The sequence below is a fragment of the Eumetopias jubatus genome, unplaced genomic scaffold, assembly GCF_037043125.1.
Source record: "Eumetopias jubatus isolate StellerSeaLion01/CBP00866 unplaced genomic scaffold, mEumJub1_p1.0 scaffold_3, whole genome shotgun sequence".
In the NCBI taxonomy this organism is placed as follows: Eukaryota; Metazoa; Chordata; class Mammalia; order Carnivora; family Otariidae; genus Eumetopias; species Eumetopias jubatus.
In genome coordinates this window covers 78,712,190-78,736,324 of record NW_028274809.1, presented here as the reverse complement: position 1 = coordinate 78,736,324, position 24,135 = coordinate 78,712,190, and the positions used below count along the sequence as shown (strand labels likewise).

General features: G+C 41.0%; 1 protein-coding gene across 1 annotated transcript; it reads right to left on the bottom strand.

Moving 5' to 3' along the window:
- Positions 1 to 4,845: 4,845 nt before the first annotated feature.
- On the bottom strand, positions 4,846 to 16,363 carry RBM43 (RNA binding motif protein 43). The gene is made up of 5 exons (XM_028113148.2): positions 16,287 to 16,363; positions 13,830 to 14,352; positions 10,418 to 10,628; positions 7,685 to 7,773; positions 4,846 to 6,547 (listed from the first exon to the last, which is right to left on the bottom strand). The coding sequence occupies exons 1-5, from the start codon at positions 16,361 to 16,363 to the stop codon at positions 5,795 to 5,797; spliced, it is 1,653 nt and encodes a 550-aa protein (XP_027968949.2). The 3' UTR covers positions 4,846 to 5,794.
- Between the last annotated feature and the right edge of the window lie 7,772 nt (positions 16,364 to 24,135).

Genomic DNA, 24,135 nt, shown 5'->3' with positions numbered 1-24,135 from the left:
TTCATGAAAAATCATTTATTAATTTAAACAGATTTCTCCCATAACAAGAAAAAAGCCTTTTTTATATTCTACGTATCTCTTCCCACCACCCCCTAAAAGATTGGGTTCTTTAAGTTAACTCTTGTGATATCTGAATCCATAAAATATTTGTTTAGACTAATTTCCTCCAATACTAAATTTCATAGAAAATTAAAAGGGGGCATATTCTACTCTTATTGTTTTTCTCAGTATTGCTAGAAATATGTTAACTGCAGGAGTCTTGACACATGTACATATGCTATGTGGTATTTTCTCCTGGTTAAATGTCTTAGTATCTCAAGCATTAATGAGTAAACTGCTTATAAACATTGAGAATCCGCCCCCCCCATTGACCTCCTAGTGCTGACAATAACCAGATACAAGAGTAAACAGACCAAGCAAATCTTCATAACTATCTAATTAAATCACAAGGGACTTTTTGTCTCACTGGTGAAACCCAGTCAGGAACTAGGCAAATGGAAAGAACTATCCCAGGCACTTTCAGGGAATATGTTTAGTGCCTTCCTGCTAGGAGCAATTACTAACCAACCTGCATGAGAAGAATATAAAAGAGAGGGATGCCTTGTTGCTTGAGTTTCTCTTGCCAGAATTCCCTACATTGAAGGAAATAATACAAGTAGGAACTGAAGACACATTCTAAAGGGGTAAAAGATTAATATAAGTATTCTGATGTTGGCAAGTGGGAAGACTATAAAAAGAAAATTCCTGGACCAATGAACACACATTTATGAGATGCTTATTTCACTACAAAATCCTGTATAAATTCTGTGGGAGCACAAAAACTGTTCATATATTTCAAAGGTATTTGTGGAATGTCTATGATGTGCCGGACACATAGTGTTATAAACAGAGAATAAGTAAAGTAGAAAGAGACAAAATTCCTGGCCTCAAGGAGACCACAGAGTCGGAAAGGAAGACGAGAAACCAACAAACAAAATGTACTGTGAAATGCTGTCACAGGAGAGAGGGGCGTATAGAGTATACGACAGGGGCCCACACACAAAACCAACTGTAAAGATCAGAGGTTCCCAGAAACTCTTTTGAAAGAAATCCATGTGTATGGTTTCCTAGAGCTGCCATAACAAATTACCACAAAGTTGGTGGCTTAAAACAACAGAAATTTATTCTTTCACAGTTCTGGAGGCCAGAAGTCTAAAATCAAAGGGTTGGCAAGATCAAGCTCTATCTTAAGACTCTAGGGAAGAATTCTTCCTTGCCTTTTTCAGTTCCTGTTGGTTCCCATTCATCCCTCGCATTCCTTGCCTTATAGCTGATCAGGCCACCCTCTGCCTCCATTGTCACGTGAAATTTACCCCATTCTCCTCTGAGTATCAGTGTCCTCTCCCTTTCTTATAAGGACACCAGTCCCTGGGTTAAAGCCTCACTCCAATCCAGCATGATGCCATCTTAACGAATCACATCTGCAAAGACCCTATTTCCAAATAAGGTTACATTCTGAATTTTGAGGGGATACTATTCAACTCATTAACCCAGGCAAGAAATGACACAGGCCTGATCTAAGGTAATAAAAAGAAAAGGAAAAAGTCCAAAACAATGCTTGGTTTTCTACCTGGAGTAACATGTGTGTGCCCACCCTGAGATGAGGCATTCCAAGCAGAGGGAGCTTTTCTTGGGGTGTTGGTATTACTGAGTTCTTAAGAATAATGACTACTGTTTTTAAACATTTACCTACCATGATTTGTAAAACTTACAATAACCCTGTGAAAGTAGGTACAATTTTCAGGTTACACATAAGCACACTGAAGCTAGAAGGGTTAGGAAATTTCCCAGAATCATTCAATTTGGAAGAAGTGAAAGATGAAAAAGAAGGGATGGGTAGAAAATATGGAAGAGAGTCCACTGGAGTTGAAAGAGTTTTTATTTTCCTAGACCAGTATTTACACCAGGAAATGATCCTAGAGAAATTAAATCTAAGCACTGATAGGTAAGTTTCTTAAATTACTGTCTTTGGGAAAATCCATACATAGCCACCAACATGATTTATATGGAGAGATTCACAAAGGAAATTAGAGATTTCCTTCCCTCTATACTTTTGTATGTGTGTCTCTCTTATTGAGGAATCAAATAATCTTGTCCATCAAATAAAATTTGTAAAAACTAAGCTGTCAAAATTCAGCCATCCCTAAACTTGGCTTTCATCTACCAAACCAAATGCTGTTTTGCCCTCCCTCCTCATCTCTTCACTGAGCTAACACCCATCCATCAACTCATAACCTCTGGGAAGCTCCTTCTGACCCTTGTTAAAGAAAATTCCTCAAAACACAGAAATAAGGCAAAAAATAATTATGTGACCTTGTAATGCCTTGCTAGACATGCTCCAATAAGCCCACTAGTGGGGCATCTCTTGGGGAATGTAACTATGTTTCACTTAATAACACAATTGATTGGGGCACTGACCTTTTACAACTCAGTACAGTTAGAACTTTAACTTCTAAAAAACATGATAAAGTGTGATTATTTTTTCTGTCTAGCAGAGAAAACAACCCCCCAAAACACAGTTTTGTAGCCTCATTGGACACTGATCAGCTTTGTTTCTAGTTTAGCAACCTTTATGAACATGCTTTTCCCTACTGATTTTTTTTAAAGATTTTATTTATTTATTTGACAGAAAGAGACATAACAAGAGAGGGAACACAAGCAAGGGGAGTGGGAGAGGGAGAAGCAGGCTCCCTTGCAGAGCAGGGAGTCTGATGCGGGGCTCCATCCCAGGACCCCAGGATCATGACCTGAGCCAAAGGCAGACACTTAACGACTGAGCCACCCAGGTGCCCCATCCCTACTGATTTTTAAATTCTATTTCTCATGTTCTTTTTCAACCAGTATTGTCATTCTGTTAGTTTACTCCTCAATAAGGCAAATAAAACTTTGACACATGCTCATTATCTTTTTCTATGAAAATTATGCAAATAATTTGAAAATGGTTAACATATCCTAGGTAACAATTGACAGTCCCTTCCACCTTACACCAACTACTTCTGTAGCAAGCACTAAGGTAATAGCTTGTTTGCCTTCTCTGCCAGACTAAGCAGTGACTTCTAGGAAATCAGTGAACATTTCTGTCTTACGTCCCATCATTATCTCCAGAACCCTGCAGAATGGTTGTCCCAGAGGATGAGTTCAACAAGTATTTCTGAAAGCATTTCTTAACTAAATGCCTTGGAACCCTTTCTCCCACTCTACTCCTTTGTCTGTCTTGATCTGAATCTCTTACATTCTCTTTTTTTAACTGGATAATGGCCCTCTTCACTACCTGCAGCCTCTTTGAAAAGTATCAACTTATTATCTAATTAAATGATAGGTTTTTCTCCCGGTTGCGCACATACAACAGGGTTTAGGCCTGGAATTCACATCATCTGCCTAAGCATCAGTAACCCGCAAAAATAAATCTTAATGAAAGTCACTATTGCCACTTTGGAAAAAATATCGGTTTTTATTAAAGATAGAAATTGATTATACAACTAGCATATTATAAGGAAAGTGCTGTTAAACAAACTCTAAAATACACAGCAACATGTAAAAACATCTGAAATACATAATGTCAAGCAGAAGATGCTATATCCATACTTATAAATCAATGTCTATCTGATCATGGAATGAGCATCATTTTTCTGATCCAGCTCTTTGTTTAAAGACTATTCTGGGGTGCCTGGTTGGCTCAGTTGGTTAAGCAACTGCCTTCGGCTCAGGTCATGATCCCAGAGTCCTGGGATCGAGTCCCACATCGGGCTCCCGGCTCAGCGGGGAGCCTGCTTCTCCCTCTGACCTTCTCCCCTCTCATGCTGTCTCTCTCTCTCTCTCAAATAAATAAATAAAATCTTTAAAAAAAATAGAAAAAAAGACTATTCTGTTGGCATTAAATTTGTGATAATAATGAAAGCCTTAGTAGGTATCAAATTAAACTTTGCCAGTCATCAATTTATTGACTCTGCTTTAAATTCATCCTATGTGCCTACTCTGAAAATGAATCTGGGACCCTTCAATATTTTTCCTCTGTAGCTGATAGGATGTTAAGTTTTCTCAGTAGAGGGCGCTGGAGAGACACTGCAAGAGGAAAGCCTTTTCCCACTTCAAATTGTTAATTGGCAGGCCATTAGGGATCCAGTTTTTCCACAGAGGAAGCTTTTCCCGGTACCCAGCTTCTGCAGCATGGGCAGCTTCTCCAACATTAAGCGCATGCAGCATGAGCTCAGCCCCCAGCACACAAGGCCTTCCCAGCACTCAGGGCCCTTAAGAGCATAATGGCCAGCTTCCCCCAGCAACTCCCAAGTACATTGTGTAATGGAATGTCTCTGGTAAGACACTTCCTCTAAACAGTTTCCTCCAGCAACCCAGAGGATGGATTTCCAGCAAGATCCCCTTGGCACAAAATTTCCAGCAAGTTCTCAGTCCTGGGATGGGGGGTGGAGGACTCTTCCATGGGTGCTTTATCTAAACTGCTTCTTAGATCTGCTATTCCTATATTTTTTAGAGTTCTCTTTATTCCTTACTAGCCAATCTCTCATTATTCCAGTCCCCTATTATAATTAACAATTATCGTAAACTCTCCCTATTCAAATTGCCATGTGCCTTCTCTCTCCTGATTGGACCCAGACTGCAACAAACTCCTCGGAGCAAAATAAAAATGAAGCATCTTTTTAATTCAAAGACATCTTATTGGGTACTTGATAAAACAGCAGCTTGCCATGACAAAAAAAAAGTTTATTCAAACAACGAAATATCGTATTTTAAAAGATGGAAATATTTGGGATTTAGATGGCTAAGAAAAATGAAAGCATAGAGAGAGAGTTGTCTTGTGTTTCCTTTTAATATAAACAGTTCACATTATCATAATCACATTTACTTTGAGATGAGCAAGATGTATACATTTTATTATCCTAAGATAATACGCCCCAGGCACTTAAAACTATCCCAAAGTTAAATTCAGGGTAGTCATAGACAACCAAATAACTTACAAGCTCTTGTTTTCCCTTCTTCAGCAATGAATTTTTTTTTTAAAGATTTTATTTATTTATTTGACAGAGAGAGACACAGCGAGAGAAGGAACACAAGCTGGGGGAATGGGAGAGGGAAAAGCAGGCTTCCCGCAGAGCAGGGAGCCCGATGTGGGGCTCGATCCCAGGACCCTGGGATCAAGACCTGAGCCGAAGGCCGACACTTAACGACTGAGCCACCCAGGTGCCCCAGCAATGAATTTTCAAGTCCTTCTGTCATCTTTAAGGAAACACCCATGATTTTATTCCTCAAATGCTATTACTTTAACCATACAATTATAAAATAAGGGGGGAATAAAGAAAAAAGACACTATACTTTGTAATTCTTCATAATTCTAACAGAACCAACATTTTATGTATGTACTTAGGCTAAATAAGCAACAATAAAAATGTCCCATATGGTCCAGCAGCCTCGTACCAATCAGATTTAGTTAAGTAATGATTACCTGCTTCAGAAGTACTTTCAATCAAAGTACCTTCTCAAGAGAGTTTTGCCAGCATTTTGTAGTCAGATAGGCCGAGTTTAACCCCAGTCCCATTCATTGCCCATTGGATAACTCCAGACAAAAGTTTTAACCTCTCCAAGTCCTAGGTTCTTCCCCTACAACATGAGGATAGTAATGCCTACACTGAAGGATGGTTGTGAGGATTAAATGAGATCATGTGTGTAAAGCCAGCATCAGACGCAGCATCATCACTACTCAGGAAAAGCAACTGCCATTGTCATTATTACAGCTAAGATCTCATCGCCTGTCTAACCTTATTAATTTCATGACCTCTTTTTTAAACAAGTTTGTGTCAGAAGAAGATCCTATAATGTCAATGTGTGTGTCATAAAAACTAATCAGAACCTGAGGGAACCTTGAACTTAGTTGTTCACATGCCAACTTAATATTTCTTTTATTTTGGCTCTCCTTTCTTTTCAAAGTAAGTGTCTCCTTTCTAAGCTCGAAGTGAAGAGCAAGTGAATATTCCTCAAAAAGTGCTTTTACAACCTTTGCATTGTTTGGCTGAGAACATTCTTGAGCATTTTTTATACAAATTGTGGTAATTGCACCATCCACTCTTTCCTCACAGAAAACATGACAGTTTTTCAGTGTGCTTTCATAAAATCTGCTCTTTTTGAGGTAAAGGAAAATATCTGTGTCAAGAACAAGTGTTTCTCCTCTCCTGGTGGCCTCAGGTACTGAGGACCCGAGTGACTCTAAGGAGTTACTTCTCTGGAGCTGCCTTCTGGAGTTCTGCTTATTCCATCTTTTCTCCTCACTGATAAAATTCCTGTTTTTCTCTAAAAGAGAACTTGCTTTTAATAGCAAAGATTCTTTGAGCTTCTGCATAGCCAGAAACGATCCTTGAATGGAGATTCTTCCATTGGGTTCCAAAGGACTGAAGCATAAAGTTGGGATTTTCCTTTTCAGGTCCATTACCAGACTTTCTAGAGGGACTTGACTCCAAAAAACAGAAAGATCGAGGATAGCTTTTACAGAGCTGAAGACCTAAAATTAAACAGAGAGAAATTAAAACAGCACTGGCTAGTGGAGCAGACTACATAAACACATGCTTTTCCTGCCACGTTCTCTGTCTCCACAGCAGTTACCCCAAACCAAGCCCCAACTGCCCAGCACAGACTGGTTTCTTGCGCCATGGCAGCCCATCTGAGGGTCCCACAACCCCCTAAAGACCACAGTGTTCAATTTGGGTTCACAGTCCCTCATTGCATATCCTAGAACAGAGATAGTCAAATATTTTTTAGAGACAGAATGTTATTTGAAATAAAGCCTTAAACAAAACCCATACATTGTTATGATGTACAGATAACACTCTGGTCTGGTTCTTCTCTGTGGCGGGGTCCCCCTAGAGAGCCCTTCTAGTGAAGTTCATCAGAGGCTGCCCAGGATCCTGCGTTTCTTAGTGAATAGTTTTAAACCAATGAATTTTAACGCTTTCCTCTTATTTCTACTCCTGCCTCTCTGAAAGCTCCTTTTTAATGTTCATCTTAATTGGGTTTTTGTCCCCAAAAAGCCTTTAGGTAGATACCTGACATCCTCCATATGAGCATAAAAGCTCCTTGTCACTTTGAAAGCCTCAACAAAGAAACATAAAATAGACCAGGCAATAAGCAAAAAATTTCAAGACACACATTTGGCATTTAACACTGACTCAGGTTAGCAAGTTTGCATTTTCTTTGGTAGGAACCATGAGGTGAGAGTGCTTTGTGTCTCCTATGTAGGGAACACACAGAAGAAACAGGATCCAGGGGGCGCCTGGGTGGCTCCGTCGGTTAAGCGGCTGCCTTCAGCTCAGGTCATGATCCCAGGGTCCTGGGATGGAGCCCTGTGTCGGGCTCCCACTTTGGGCTCCCTGCTCAGTGGGGAATCTGCTTGTCTCTCTGCCCCCTCCCCTGCTTGTGCTCTCTCTCTCTTTCAAATAAATAAATAAAATCAGAAAGGAAGGAAGGAAGGAAGGAAGGAAGGAAGGAAGGAAGGAAGGAAGGAAGGAAGGAAGGAAGGAAGGAAGGAAGGAGGGAGGGAGGGAAGGAAGGAAGGAAGGAAGGAAGGAAGGAAGGAAGGAAGGAAGGAAGGAAGGAAGGAAGGAAACAAACAGGATCCAGGACTGTCAGTATCACACCTTACCTTTTCACTGAAATGAGAGTCTGTGAACTGAGAGGGTCCAAACTTTTCTGCCTGATAGTGTTCCTGTTTTCTGTTGACATTCTCTGTACCTAAGTGGAAACACTGCCATCAGAAGTGGGATGACACGCTAATAATTACTTTAATTATTAATAACAGAAATCTTCAACTCTGTTATTTTGCACATCTGATTTTTTCTACATTTTCCTCTAAATGCAACATCTAGTTTTTCCTTCTACTTTAAAATTCATCTTATATGTACAGATGATCCTAATCATATTTTTTAAAACACACAGGTGTGTATATGTGTGTGTATATATATAGTATGTATATATAATGTATATATATGTATATAACAAAAACCTAAGAGAAAATTCTCCCTTTGTTAATTATGGCCATGAGGAGACCACCTTCTTGAATCCACGATACCACACTATCCTGGTTTTCCTCAAAATTCACTGTGCCCTTTGCTAATTCTCCTTCTCTTCCCATTCTCTAGATGTTGGCATGACTCAGGCCTCAGGCCTTGTACCTCTTAGCAAACATACACCCAGCCAAGGGTTGATCTCGATAATCCCACAGCTTTAGATACTATCTCTAGATGCATCACTTGCAAATTCTATCTTTGGCCTTGACTTTCCTTTGTTTTTGGAAATCTCTACTTCATTTTCCAAGTAAACATCTCAATGACCAAAATTTAACTCTTGATAACAATCCCCCCTCCCAAAAGTACTCTTCCTCCAGTGTTCCACATCTTAGAAAATGACACCGAATCCATCAGCAAATCCTGAATGGCCACCAGTTCTCAATCACCAGCCCTGTTAACACCCTAGCCAAAACCAGCAATGACTACGAGCTCCTGCTCTCCAAACCGCTGCCAGAGTGATCACCTAAGAGAAGGCAGTCACACTCTGTCAGTCACCTGCTCAAAACCCTCCTTCTCACCCAGAATAAAATCCAGACACCTTGCCTTGACCTATAGGCTGCTTAATACAAACCAGCCTCCAGCTACCCATCTGACCACATCTCCTTTTACTCTCCCCCTTGCTCGCTCTGCTCCAGCCATTAGGCCCACCTTGCTATCTTCAAAATGCCCAGCGTGCTACCCTCTCAGAGAAGTTTTCCCAGTCCTTCCCTTGCCCTAGAATGTTCTTCCCCCTTATCTGCACTTTCCCTTACCTCAGTCAGGTCTCTGCTCAAATGTCACCTAAAGAGAATATTTCCCTACCCACTCTATCTAATAAAGTAGCCCTCTCCATCACATTCTATCCCTTTATTCTGTTTTATGTTTTTTCATCACACTCACATTATATGTTAATATACACAAATAAATATATAAACATAAATAAATATAAATATATAAATAATTTATGAATATACAAATTAATAAAACTCCCAATGCAATATATATTCATTTATTTGCTTTTTTATTATCTGTCCACCTGCACAGATGTATGCTTCAGGAAAGAAAACATTTTGCCTATTTCACTCACTGCTGTATCCAGAAGGCCTAGAATGGGGCCTGGCAAATAATAAGCACTCATAAATATTTGTGAACAAATGAATGAATGAGCCTTCTCTTTCTCTCTCTGAGCTACCAATTCAATGTTTGAAAAATTAACTTCCAAAAACACCTCAACCCCTGAGAGAAATAATAAGGAGCCATTCCTGCCATCCCTACCTGAACATCCCCATTGGGAAGGATTTGACTGAATTAATGGTGACAGATAAAGGCACTCTGATAATCCATAGTCTCTTAGGTCTCTCTCTAAATCCTATCTTCCCTCAAGCAAAACAAGATCTTTTCTTCTGCTCCAAGATGCTGGCATGGAAACTCATCTTTCTCTGGCAATTTATTTTGCCAGTCACTGAACTGTAGAGAAGGCTGCCCCTCTCCATGAGCCTGAAGGGATGAATTTGTTCTGCAGACCCAACGTCCTCGCCTATGTCCGGGGTGGAGGTGAGGAACAGAATGGCTCGATCTGATCTCAGATCCAAGCCATATTTCTCCAGTCCCACTTTACCAGTGATAAAGCCAATGCTATATTAAAATATCCTTTTGTTGCTTTGAACGGAGGGCAGCAAATGGTATGATTATATTGCTGAAGCCACTTGAAAATTGCCAAAGGAGTCATCTTGTTTGTGAGATTACAGATTATTTTTGTGGGGATTTTTTTCTGTATTTTACAAGTTTTCTCTTTTTTTAAGATTTTATTTATTGGGGCGTCTGAGTGGCTCAGTCATTAAGCATCTGCCTTCGGCTCAGGTCATGATCCCAGAGGGAACACAAGCGGGGGTGGGGGCGGGGCGGGGGGAAGCGGGAGAGGGAGAAACAGTCTTCCTGAGAGCAGGGAGCCAGACACGGGACTCGATCCCAGGACCCTGGGATCATGACCTGAGCCGAAGGCAGACGCTTAACGACTGAGCCACCCAGGCACCCCACAAGTTTTCTACAATAAAATGTATCACATTTTTTCCCCAAGATCTAGACAGATTCCAAATATAAAAGGAAAGAAGTCTTCAAGAATTTGGCAGTTACTACCAACTTTATCATGAACCATTTTCACATATATTCTTGTTAGGGCAATATTTTACCACTTTTATATTCAGAATAGAATAATATTTCCAAAAAGCTACTTTAAACTTTACCAATCCCATGAATCATTTTAATGAAATTCAGTTTTTAATTTCATTGCAGAAGTATTTCTAAGATTACAAAATTCGATTTGGAGATACCTTTTTTTCCTTTGAAGGTCACATTTTCAACTCCCCTGGTTCTTGTTGGATATATCACATTTTCAACAACTCTGCTTTCATTCTTAATATCCTGGAAGTGAGTCTTCACTACTGTGGTCAGTAATTGATCATTAAAAAGGCCAACTGAATGACCAGCAACTGCAGCTGTTCTTTCAGAAGTTTTGGATTCCTTGCCTTTCAAACCCGATGCCTGTAAGAGAAACAGGATGCTTTTTAAATATAAAAATAAGATTCAACTTATACAGGCACCATCACACACCAGTGGGGGAGAGGCTATTTTATTCAATAAAAGTGCTGGTACAGTTGATTAGATACTTGAAAAAAAAATTAAAGCTAGAGCCTTGCCTCACATCACATACCACATGAATTTGAGAGTTAAATATAAAAAGTGAACTCTTAATTTTTTTTTAAGATTTTTTTTTTTTAAAGATTTTATTTGTTTATTTGACAGAGAGAGAGACAGCGAGAGCAGGAACACAAGCAGGGGGAGTGGGAGAGGGAGAAGCAGGCTCCCCGCGGAGCAGGGAGCCCTATGCGATGCGGGGCTCGATCCCAGGACCCTGGGACCATGACCTGAGCTGAAGGCAGACGCTTAACGACTGAGCCACCCAGGGGCCCTCTTAATTTTTTTATAAATGGAAAGCATTGCTTAATATTTGTCTGATTTTAGAAAGGCCTAAAAGTAATGGCAGTCACAAAGGAAGAGATCAGAGATATAAAATTTTAAAAATTTAAGTTTAAAAACAAATCAAGCTAACCACAAAATATGACAGTTTGGAGACGGCTGTATGTTTTGTTGATTGTAGAGTCCCAAAATACATAAGCCAATAAGAAACATATCCCCTACTTTTTTTTGTCAGAATTAGAAAAAAAAACACCATAAAAAATATAAAACCCTGGCAATAATACTGTGGCTGCAATGGAGTAAATCCTACCCTCCTGCACCTATTTGAGATGGAATTCAGCTACTGAGACCATTCGCTACTGCAGACCCTGCCACCATACTGAGCACAGAGTACTAACTACAAGTAGATCCTTCCCTGAGCTCACTCTCTTGAACTTCTTCTAATATCCAGGTAAGGGGCTTCTCTTTCAATGTTTTGATTTGTTCCCCAGCCCATTTAGGGAAGTGGACTCATAAGCTGCTCCCAGTGCTTAAATAGATAGTCCAACCTGATTATACCAAAACTCAGACTTAATCTATCCTAAATTACCCTCAGGGAGGACAGGATATCTCATGAGCCTGAGTAAGGGTTAACAGATCACAAAGATGTTTTGGGCTCTCAGCTCAGAGGACTCTGTACTCAGAATAGGACTTCACTGGGGACAAGCAAGCTACGTTTGACCTTCCAGGTCAAGAAAACAGTCTAGGTACACAACATCCTGTTCATCCCAACGGCACCTTAAAATGAAAGTATAAGAGGGGCGCCTGGGTGGCTCAGTTGGTTTAAACCGCTGCCCTCAGCTCAGGCCATGATCCCAGGGTCCTGGGATCGAGCCCCACATCGGGCTCCCTGCTCATGCAGGAAGCCTGCTTCTCCCTCTGCCTGCCGCTCCCCCTGCTTGTGCTCTCTCCCTCTCTCTCTCCCTCTCTCTCTCTCTCTCTCTCTCTCTCTCTCGCGCGCGCGCGCGCGCGCGCGCGCGCTCTGTGTGTCAAATAAATAAATAAAATCTTTAAAAAAAAATGAAAGTATAAGAATAAAAAAGGTTGAGGTCAAATTTTAATTAATGGTCAAATTTAATTAAAAATTCAAAAGAAGAGTTCACAACAACAGCAAAGGGACAGGGGATGAAAATGGCTCATGTTGAGACATACAAAACAAAGGGAGAAAAAAAGAAAAATATATATATTAAAAAAATAAATAAAACAAAGGGAGTGTCTTCTGAAAATGAAACTTATAATAATCTATTGAGTATTTGTTACAGAAGATACTTTTAATGGAGGAAAACAGAGTTTCTTAAAATATTCACAACTAGACTGTGTAGAAAACAGTAAAATATATGTGTTCCTCCACCCTAGTCCCAAATGGTATGATGTGATAATCCCAAAATAGTTCTTCCTAGGAGAGGAAAAGAAAAAGAGATTTTGCAGGAATTCTACTTCACAGACTTGTCTCCATACAACACTGGCTGTAATGGTCCACCCCAATCTCAATGGTTACATGGCTAGTCACTGAGCTTCCTTGTTGCCTTTCGTCAACGTCAAAGAAAAACTTTCAATCAATTTAAATTCAGAAAATGCTACTGCACCTCTGCCCTCATCAATTCTAATGCCATATTTCTTTATTCAAGTGTCTGCATTTAATTTATCTTTGAAATCAAAGGAATTCTCCCTGATGACTACTAATCTCTTCTATCCAGCATAAGGAAAAGAGATGTCTCAGAAATAACCCCTTCAAGAGTTACCACAGAGATACAGGATTTTGAAACAAGAGCAGCATTTTGGCCAAGAGTTATTATAATAGGTGATGGCATTTTCCCAGTATCAATGATATATTTTAAGACACTTTTGACCATAGTGTCAGAAAGCAAAAAGCTATAAAGAAAAACTGTGAGTTTGTAAGTAAGGCCCTAGAGAGAAATAATTAGATTCATTCCCTGTGTTTGTGTATATTTCTTTTCAAAAAATTTAGTTGTTTATTTTCATTGACGTTGCCTTTACTGCTGCCAATAAACAAAATCGTACTGGAACCTCACGACTGCTTTGGCATTTCCGGGACCCTAGCAATTAAAGACCCTGCCACTGCTTTCAAGCGCTTGATGGAAAGAACACGGAAGGCTAAATCTTGAACTTGCTAACGGTTCTTACTAGCCAGCACAGATGGTGAAAACACAGAGCCCTTTGTGCCTGGAGAAAGAACTAAGGTCACAAGAGAGAATTCCCACTAATGCAGACAAGACATGAGGATGCCTTCACAACTCGAATCCTTGGCTCGAATCCTTCTTGCTGGCGCTTTTCAAAAGGAAACAGTGGCCTCGGTTTCTGGGTAATTCTCTCCGCTCTTGTTCCCCAAGAAGTGGGAGGCGACAGTTAAGCCCAAACAGCCTGCGAAGGGACTCCTCCACGAGACAGCTGTGTCCCCGACCATGAGACACCGAGTGCGGGAGGTGGCAAGGCGTTCCCTGGAGTCGCGCCTCTCTCACACGGCCTACTAGGAATTGCAGGCGCGCGCAGCACCGCCCCAGGAGCAGGTGCCAGAGAAGTGAGGGCCAGGTCTGCCGGCGGGTCTGCCTTCGCGGCAGGTGGCTCTCCGCCAGCGCCGGGCTCCATCGCGCGCCGCCCGGGGCAGCTCCGCACCCCCGCCCGCCCCGCTCCGCGCCCTTCTGGGGGACCGTGGTAACCGGGCGGGAACGACCCTGCCCCGCAAAATCCGAAACGAAAGCAACTTGCCATGGCGGAGGAGAGACGCGCCTTCGGCTGCCGACAGGGCCCAAATCCACGGCGCGGGCCACGAGGCGGGGCCCGGCAGGAAGGTTTTGCTTTCAGTTTTTGGCCGCCGCCCGCTTGGAGACAATGCGCGGAAAAGACGGCCCCTCCACCCCATCCTGCTGCTCTGCGCCTCTTGGCCTCGCGGCGGAAGCTCCGACCTGGGCGGGCTGTTGCCTCGGTAGTTTCACAACTTCTGAAACCGCGCTGGAGGGGGGCCAGCAGGAATCCCCGGCAGTAATCCGGGGACTCTCCGGGGGCTGTGTCTGTCCCGTGCTCAGTGGAAATCTGGACCGTCCTTTCTGTGCCCTCAGCTCCCCAGTCGTGGGACTTCACACCACACCTGTTTCTCCTCTTCCTCACCTGCCTGCCCAGGGCCAGTCGCGCGGTGGCCAGGTGCACCGGGCACGGGTTGAAAAGCGCAGGGTCCCTGTCAACAGAGAGCTCACCATCTTGTCCACAACGTTCAGACTCCAGAGTCTGGCACCTAGGGGAACACAAGTCATCTACCTACGTGGCTTCGAAGTCAAAGAGAGCGTGAAAAAGAAAGGCAAATGGCTGGCAAACATGAAGAAGCTTGGCTCCACTCCTAAGTAAAGAAATACAAATTGAAATCACAATGAGATCCCTTTTTGCCACGATTAGGTTGGTAAAAATTAAAAAGTGTAGTAACAGCCAGTGTTAGCCAGAGTGTGAGGAAGCATCTGTGTTGCTGCAAGCCTAGATAGGTGCAAACATTTCTAAGGATTTTGACCCCTTTCAAAATGCAAAGTGAAAAAGAAGTGTGAAAATGCATAGACTTGGCAGTTCCACTTTCAGAACTCAAGTATAACTTACAGTGCACAAGTGGACTTGTAACTTAAAACTTCTAGTGCATAAGTGGAACGAAGATATTGTACACAAATTCCAACTTTGCATTGCTTTAATATGTGTAATTTATTTAAGTTTTTTCACTCAGTCCATGAATAGAGCTACTTATTATATGGCTGATGGCACATCTATAAGGCCTAAGACTATGACGATTTTAAAACAGTATGAGGTAAATCTACATGTAATTCCCCAACTCAGACTTTTCTTCAGATTCCTATATCTAAATGCCTGCTTGTATGTGTAATAAGCATGTGAAATTTAACAAGACCAAGCAAAACTCTCCTTCCACCCTTTCTTCCCTCTCAGTAAATAATACTACCCACCCAGGAGCCCAAGCTCATGACTCTCATGTCTTCCATGATTCCTCTTTTCCTTAGCTCTGTTAGTACATCCCATAAACACACACTCTCTCCAACCCCACCTTCGCCAGCCAGATTGTCCGCATTCAGCCTTGTTCCCCTTCAATTCATTCTGGATACCACACACTGAACAATTCCTATTTAATGTAAATCAGGTTTGTTCCCTGTTTAAACACTTTGTTGTTTTTAGGGGCTCCTGGGTGGCTCAGTTGTTAAGCATCTGCCTTCGGCTCAGGTCATGATCCCGGGGTCCTGGGATCGAGCCCAAATAGGGCTCCCTGCGCCACGGGAAGCCTGCCTCTCCCTCTCCCACTCCCCCTGCTTGGGTTCCCTCTGTCGCTCACTGTGTCTCTCTCTGTCAAATGAATAAATAAAAGCTTTAAAAAAAAAAAACCAAAAACACTTTGTTGTTTTTAATACTGTACATTTGTTTTTGTTTTTGTTTTACTAAGTTCCATTGCACTTTAAATAAAATTTACATTTCTCACCAGGAAACCAAAATGGCCTTGATCTGCTTTCTCTAGCTAGACCCCCATAAACTGTCCTCAATCCCTCTTTTCTGACCACACAACAAGCCATCTAACTCGTGTCTTTTCTTGCCCTTGGTTGTTGTTTGTTTTGGGGGGGTTGTTTGTTTTAATTTATTTGACAGAGAGAGCACGCACAAGCAAGGGGGAGCGGCAGAGGCAGAGGGAGAAACAGGCTCCCCGCTGAGCAAGGAGTCCAATGCAGGACCTGATCCCAGGACCCCGGGATCATGACCTGAGCGGAAGACAGACGCTTAACCCACTGAGCCATCCAGGCGCCCCTTACCCTTGGTTCTTTGTCCAGGTCTGGATAGCTCCTCCCTGATCTTCACTTAATGACTCCTTGCTGGGACTGGAGTCTTAGCTCAAATGACCTCTCTTCAGAGAGACTGCTTCTGATTACCCCTTCTGAATTTGTCCCCCCAAGTTAATTGTTATCCTATCACCCTGTTATTCTGTCTTAATACCATCACCCCTTTCTAAAAATATCTTCATATATTTATTTTTTTCTCACTTGTCTCCCCCCACATAGTAGACATTAGTACTGCTAACCAATGTTGCTTGATCTTCTCAATTCAGGCACCTGGAGGGATTGCCCTTCCTCAGCCTTTGATTTAGGCAAGGCCATATCATTCATTCAGCCAATGAAAGTGAAGAGAACTGACATGTCTCGTATCTCGTGAAGGTACTTCATTGGCAGCACAAGAGTCTCCAATGTTCTCTTCTTGGCCTTGGTGCTCATGGAAGAATGCATTGAAGGAAATGTGCACCGCTGAGCCAATATGTGGAACACATTTGCACTAGAGAGTTGCCTGGACCCATAACAAAATATATGGGAATGAAAAATAAAGCTCTGATGTTTTAAGCCACTGAATTTTCTTCAGCAATATCACCTAGCATACTAGAATAAAAGAACACCGTGAAAATATTTGCAAATGACACATCTAATAAAAGATTTGTATCTACCTTATACAAAGAACTATTACAACACAAAAAATAAGAAGACAATCCAACTTAAAAATGGACAAAAAATTGCAGAGACTTTTTTCAAAGAAGACACATGAATGGATAATATGCTCATGAAAATATACTCAGCATCATTAGTCATTAAAGAGATGCAAATTAAAACCACAATGACATACCACTCCACACTGACTAAAATGGCTATGATCAAAAAGATAATAACATGTTGTCAAGAATGTGGAGAAAGGAGAACTCTCATACATTGTTGGTGAGAAAGTAAAATGTTACAGCCATCTTTTAAAACAGTTTAGCAGTTTCTCAAAAAGTTAAGCATAAATTTACCACATGACCAGGAAATTTCACTCCTAGATAACTACCCAAGAGAAATGAAAACATATGTCCAAACTAAGACTGCCAGTGTTCATAACAACATTATATATAATAGCCAAGAAGTAGAAATAACCCAAATGACCATCAATTGCTCAAAGTATAAACAAAATGCAGTATATATCTACAATGTAATACTACTCAGTAATAAAAAGGAATGAAATACTAATACATGATACAAAGATGAAGCTCAAAAACATCGAGCAAAGCGAAAAAACCAGATACAAAAGGTCATATGTTGTATACTTCTGTTTAACCAGAAAAGACAAACATATGAAGAGAGAAAGCAGAAAAGAGGTGCCTTGGGCTGGAGGTGGGAACAAAATTAACTGTAAATGGACATGAGCACCATGATCCAAGCTGGGACCCTCTCCAGGCAATAACGAGAGGTGTAGGATTAGAGTCAGGATTAGAGTCAGGAGGGCAGGTCTACCCATGTGTGCCACGGAACCTGACTTAGAATGACCCTTAACCTGGTATGCCCCAACTATTCCAGCTTGTACGTGCTGACAGGGCACAGGACAATGCTACCCCCAAAATATGGCCATTTGGCATACTGTATATTTCAAACTGGGGGAATAAGAGAAAGGACATGTGCAAGAAGGACTTTCTGACATTCCCCTGAAGCAGGTCATAAAACCGTCCTGTGTTTTATGTAATCCTCATTCCTCCCTGTATCCAGAAGAAAGGAATAGCCTTACGTCCAAAGACACAAGGACACAAAAAAGAATCTGAATGAATAGGTCTTGCTGTTTCCCTTCGTTTATTACACTTAGCTAACACTCTTTGTCCTATCATCTCCAACTTTTTATGACTTTATACGTTTCATCAACTTAAGCATAGAAACCCTCAGGTTCGAGTATTTCTTTGGGTCTTTATGTCCTTATGCAGGCTCCCATATCACATAAAATTTAAGTAAATAAATTTCTGTGCTTTTCTCCTGTTAATTTGGTTGTATCAGTTTAATCTTCAGGCCCAGCCAGGGACTCTAAGAGGGTTAAGGAAACTTTTTTCTTCCCCTAGTGTGCCAAACAATCCTTGAGGAAGCATGACTCCAAATGTGGTCAAAATAATTCTAGCAGCTTATTACTGAAACTGCATCCAAAAAAGTATTTTAATCTCTTACAGCCCCAGTTATGAGGACTCCCATCTCACTGTACTTTGCTCTGAATCATAGCTTAAGTAAAATCAAATTGACATTTTCCTGGGTGTTTATAATTTGTGACACCAAAAAAAAAAAAAAATAAAACCCATTATTGGATATTTCACCTGTATCTTGTTAATTGTTTAATTTCATAAGATGTGGCATATATTGTGAAGATTTCTAAAAATAGCATGAGAAGAAAATAATTTTTAAAGGGGTAGTTCTCAATGCTGAAAGGGAACAATGAAATAGTCCTTATTGTACTTACAATAAAAGTACTGAGGGGTGCCTGGGTGACTCAGTCATTAAGCGTCCGCCTTCGGCTCGGGTCATGATCCCAGAGTCCTGGGATTGAGGCCCGCATCAGGCTCTCTGCTCAGCGGGAAGCCTGCTTCTCCCTCTCCCACTCCCCCTGCTTGTGTTCCTTCTCTCACTGTCTCTCTCTCTGTCAAGTGAATAAATAAAATCTTAAAAAAAAAAAGTACACACTGATGCCTACCTTTCAGGAAAGCAACTGTAGCCATACGTATCAAGATCCTTAAAAAGAATTTGTATTCTTCACCCTATCAACCTAGTAATTATCACCTTGAAATAAGATTAAACTTGCAGAAAAAGATTTGTATTCCAGGATATAAACGGTTTATGTACATCATAGCACTTATAAATGTGAAAAATTGGAAACAATCTTGATGTCCTACAATAGAGAAATAATAACCCTAGAAATAGGTTATATTCACAAAATGGAATGTGATACATGATTGGGGAAAAAAATTGGAAAGGAGGACTTAAAAATGTTACCACTATCTGGGTGTGGATTTTTTTAAAAAGATTTTATTTATTTATTTGACAGAGAGAGCACAAGTAGGCAGAGTGGTAGATCGAGGGAGAGGGAGAAGCAGGCTTCCCCTGAGCAGAGAGCCCGATTCAGGACTCGATCCCAGGACTCTGGGATCATGATATGACCTGAAGGAAGACGCTTAACTGACTGAGCCACCCAGGTGCCCCTGGGTGTGGATTTTTGATGATTATTATCTTCATTATAGTTTGTGTATCTTTCAAGAATGAGCATCTTTTTTTTCAATACCAACCAGATATCATTAATGCTATTCATTGTATAGTTTTGGCTTCCTGCCTTCCAAACATGTGGTAGGATTGAACATCCAAGCTCCTTTATGGTTGGGTGGGGCCACATACTTAGTTCTGGTTGAGTTGTGAATGAAAAGGGCATTTCTGGGCCAAGAATTTAATTGCTATTTCAAGACACTTCAAAGCTCTTTTCCTCTGGCATGATATCCAGCAATAAAGTTCATGGTTGCTGGGGCGTTTGGGTGGTGCAGTCAGTTAAGCTTCTGACTCTAGATTTCCACTCAGGTGGATCTCATGGTCTTGAGATGGAGTGCTGCATCAGGCTCTTGCTGAGTGGGGAGTCTACTTGGGATTCTCTCTCCCTCTGCCCCTCCCACTCGTGCTGCCTCTCTCTCTCTGAAATAAATAAATCTTCAAAAAAAAAAAAAAGTGGGGCGCCTGGGTGGCTCAGTCGTTAAGCATCTGCCTTCGGCTCAGGTCATGATCCCAGGATTCTGGGATCGAGCTCCGCGTCGGGCTCCCTGCTCTGCGGGAAGCCTGCTTCTCCCTCTCCCACTCCCCCTGCTTGTGTTCCCTCTCTCGCTGTGTCTCTCTCTGTCAAATAAATAAATAAAATCTTTAAAAAAAAAAGTTTGTGGTTGCTGTTAGTCTGGGTCCCTCTGAGTGTCTACCCCGAGCATTCTTTTTGTTGACCCATCATGGACATGTAGCATGACCAAGGAGTAAAATTTTGTTGTTTTGGTCTCCGAAATTGAGATAATTTGCCACACCGGCATCATATAATCTATCCTGATTGATACAGAACTGGTATTCTGGAGCATTGCTATAGTCAAAAGAAAAAAAAAAAAAGACAATCCCCAACACAATCTAAAATACATGGCTTTGGTTTAGGGGCAGGTCATTAGAAAATAATTATCAGAGATTAGAAGGATGGTGATCCATATTATCTAGTGAAAAAACATTTGGTAAAACTGTCACATGTGATAGCTTGGAAGGCAGATAATGTACCTAATTAGCTTGTAGCTTTTTTAAAAAAGGGTGTGAAAAACAAAATTAGTAGCATATGTCTGTTACTGTTGAGTGCATCTGACAAAGTAATATAAAAAACGAATGAGCTTAGAAAAGAATCGGCCAGTTGGAAAGCCAAAATGAAAGGGAATAGAGAAATACAGAAATATGGGAATTTATAGGATGGAAGAAACAATACTTCTCATTCTCAAATGACAAAACCTTTGAGTAACAAAGGCTGATTAGAACTCTGCTTTATTGAAAGGATCAAATCAATAATCAAATCAAGCTTTGGATCTCTGAACAGATTAAGGTCCCTCAGAACAACAACAACAACAAAAACCAATAATTCAAAACAGAATCCAATAAACCCTTTCAGTTAGACAAACTGGCTCAGGGAAAAGAAAATAAAAGTGGTCTGATAGACTAAAGTACCTACAGTTAAGAGAGGGAGAGAAGAATAGGACCAAGAAAGCAGAGAATTATAACAACTCTAAAAAGGGAGTCTAGAAAAAACTGTCGATCTGGCTATTAGCACATGTAAACTGACCAAAATAAAATAGATTAGAAGCCTATTAAGTTTTTGAAGTGTAACAGCTAACTAGCTACCAGCCAGAGTAAAGAGACTGTGATGGTTCAAAACTTTAAAAATTTTGGTACCAAACATTGATCATAGATAGTGTGCTGAATGAATAAGGTTTGCAGCCTCCAAAAAGATATATTCTAGATATGGAAAAGGAGAATAATAAAAAAAGAAGAATGCCCAGGAGCTATACAGACAATGAGCAAGAGAAGAATTTCCAGAGTGGAATCATGGCTTACCCAAAATTCCACACTCGGGGTGTATGAAGCGTGTATCTACTCAGCGAGATTTCAGAATGATTTTGGCCCAGACTACATGTCCCCCATTCATCCCCTTTTCCAAATTCGAGAGTTTATTGCAGTTCTCTTGTTCCAGTTCCACTACTATCTACCATGGGGTGGGGTCTCTGGATAAAGGGGAGTAACATTCAGACTTGATATAGAAACTACCACATACCACCTAGAGTTCACGCACTTTGAGTTGGATACCACGACTTAACGGAACTTTTGGTTTTTCCACCCTAGGGTGTGGGTGAATGTGTGTTTCGTGTATGAAGAAGAGCGATCCAAATATTGAAGATCATAGTACAGGAAAGACTACATTCATTAATATTCTGGCTCAACTGTATCTGGTTCTCCTCATTTTTACAAGACCGAATTTTCCAATCCCTTTTTGTTTCAATGAGGTCAGATGACTATTTCTGGCCAATGAGATGTGAGACAAAAGACATCATTACTTCTAAATTACAGCATTTAATTCCTGGTGCAAGACTCTGCAGACTTCGTTTTTCTACACCTCCATGTTTCTGGAAGTGTGTCTCAAGATGGGGTCTTAAGTGATTAGGACAAAAAGACTCCCCTCCCAACCTGTGTTGGACATTCAACATGAATGAGAATTAAACTTTTGTTTTTTTAGGCCCCTGAGATTCAGGAGGTTGTCATTACAGCATAGCCTAGGCTATCTTGACTGATAAGTCCACAAAAGGCAAGAGGGACTTGTGATTCTACAAATTCATCTTTCCTGACTTATAGGCTGACTGTCTAGGCTTTCGAACTTAATATGCAATAGTCAACACAGTATCTTCTGGTAAATTTTCAAAGGCAACTTTGCTCCTACAAAATCTCTAAAACTCTAGAAATAAGCAGGGTAGCCAGTGCTTGATTTCTGAGACCTTGCCAGATCACACAAGGGCGGAATGGTGAAAGGAGCCCGAGGGAAAAGTCTCACTTTCTACAATAAGTAGTATTTATATAAAAAAACAACCATTGTATATATTTAGAATTGAATGAGATAAACTATTTTATGGCCTGAAGAAGGCCCCCAAAGGAAACAAAAGTGACTATTTCAAACCTTGTCCTAAATGTTAGGAAAAAAATTCTTCCTGATTGGCAGTCTGCCACCGACTAAGAAATGATACCTTCTGTGTCAGTGAAGCCGTACCAATCAAAATTAATTAGGTTCTTTAAATTTTTCTTAATATTTTGAGGGGCTTGAAATAATCTTGCCATTCCCAAAGAACAACTGACATATGATGTTTTTCCTAAAACAGTGAAAATGTAGAGTTATTATACATTGCCCAGTTTTTAGGCACCATCTCTCATTCTAAAGAGAAATGTGAATGCAATGAGTACTTCTAACGGTAGCATAAAAACTTTAAAATCTAAAAATAAATAATCAGAAGCGAGCCAATTTTTTTTTTTAACTTTCCCTTTACTTTAGATGGCAGGCAGCATGGGGTAGGTTTAGGTTTAGAATCTTTTCTAAAGCATTTCATTTCTGCTAGCATTTTAATATGAATTTACTTCTGCTGTTGACTCTTTATGGAACACACTGTATAGGCTAAAAGCTGTTCCAACGTTCCTTTTTTTTTAAGATTTTATTTATTTATTTGACAGAGAGAGAGAGACAGCGAGAGAGGGAACACAAGCAGGGGGAGTGGGAGAGGGAGAAGCAGGCCTCCCGCAGAGGGGGGAGCCCGATGCGGGACTTGATCCCACAACCCTGGGATCATGACCTGACCCAAAGGCAGACGCTTAACGACTGAGCCACCCAGGCGCCCCTGTTCCAACATTCTTTACCAAAGAGAATTTTACCTCCTCTGAACAGGAACCTCACCTCTCACTGTTTAGTTTCTACAACTTAAAACCAGTGGGATGCTAATGAACTGGGCGTCTCTCAAACTAAAATGTAAGCCCATACAGGGGAGTGTCAACGTCTAGTGCGTTGGGGTCCCTGGGTAAGGGTCGCGAAATCACCGGGACACAGGGGTTGCAGAGCAAAGGCAGCACTTGCAACTGCATGCTGTCGTTTATTTTCCACATAGCTATATACTTGTAGCAATCAGGTAAGCATAACAATATGTACTTTCACACATAATGGGATTAAACTAACATCCTTGAAGAAAGATACATTAAAGAATTCTCTCAGCCACCCTTCCTCTGGAGACAGCATGTTGTTGTCCTAAGGAGGGACGCCTCTAATCTAGGCAAGAGCCACTTCTTGCAGATCCAGGCATTCAGAACTTGCAACATGAGATAAGGGGAAGAGAACATTTTCTCCTCCTTGCTCAGGTTTGCCTGGCTTTCCTAACTCTCACTGCAGTCCTTGAATGACCCTGGCTCGCAAGGGGCCTGCAAGCCTATGCCATCTCAGGGGAGCTCCTCTGTTTTCATCCTCAGGGGTTCCTCAGCATCTAGCCTGATGAGTGATGAGCCACTAGCTTTGCATTTACCTTTATTCCAAGGATGTCATTCTGTTAAACATTCTTTCCATCTTAAGTGTAAAAGAGAAAATTATGGTCTTTACAAGTTCTATTTGGAGAAGATGTTTTGGAAAGAATCGGGACACTTGGCACTCTGGGCGAAGAAAATTTCAAGTAAAAAGACCACACTCAGCTCTGAAAAATACCTCTGGGGCTGTGGAGGAAAATGCTATATAATGGGAAAGTGGGAAATGCTTGCTCTTGAAGTCCCTCGAAAGTCAAGTCTACAGAAATCACAAACAGCTGAATGTAACATTTCTTTTGGGAAATGTCAGGAGTCAAGTCTGCATATTGGTGGACTTGGGGCCAAAAGAGAATTGGCCCACATGCTCATGACCAAAGGAGCCAACACAGCAGGGGGACAATTGCATCACTTATGGCTGATTTCAATGGACATGGCACCAAGCCACATAATTTATGAACAAATAAAACTGTTTTTAATGCAGTGCACTTACTGCATTTATAAGCATGCAGCAGAGTTTGAAACAAAGAACAATTCAAAAACAAGGAAATGTATTTTGTATCTAAGAATAAGTGGCCACTAAAGAATTAAAGTCTTCATTCTTTTTTTTTTTAAAGATT

Coding starts and splice junctions, on each gene's coding strand:
- RBM43 (XM_028113148.2), bottom strand. CDS start 16,363: ATGAGCACCAAGGCCAAGAAGAGAACATTGGAGACTCTTGTGCTGCCA. Junction 14,353..16,286: donor CTTCACGAGATACGAGACAT/GTCAGTTCTCTT, acceptor GTGTTCCCCTAG/GTGCCAGACTCTGGAGTCTG. Junction 10,629..13,829: donor CGCGTCTCTCCTCCGCCATG/GCAAGTTGCTTT, acceptor TTTCTCTTACAG/GCATCGGGTTTGAAAGGCAA.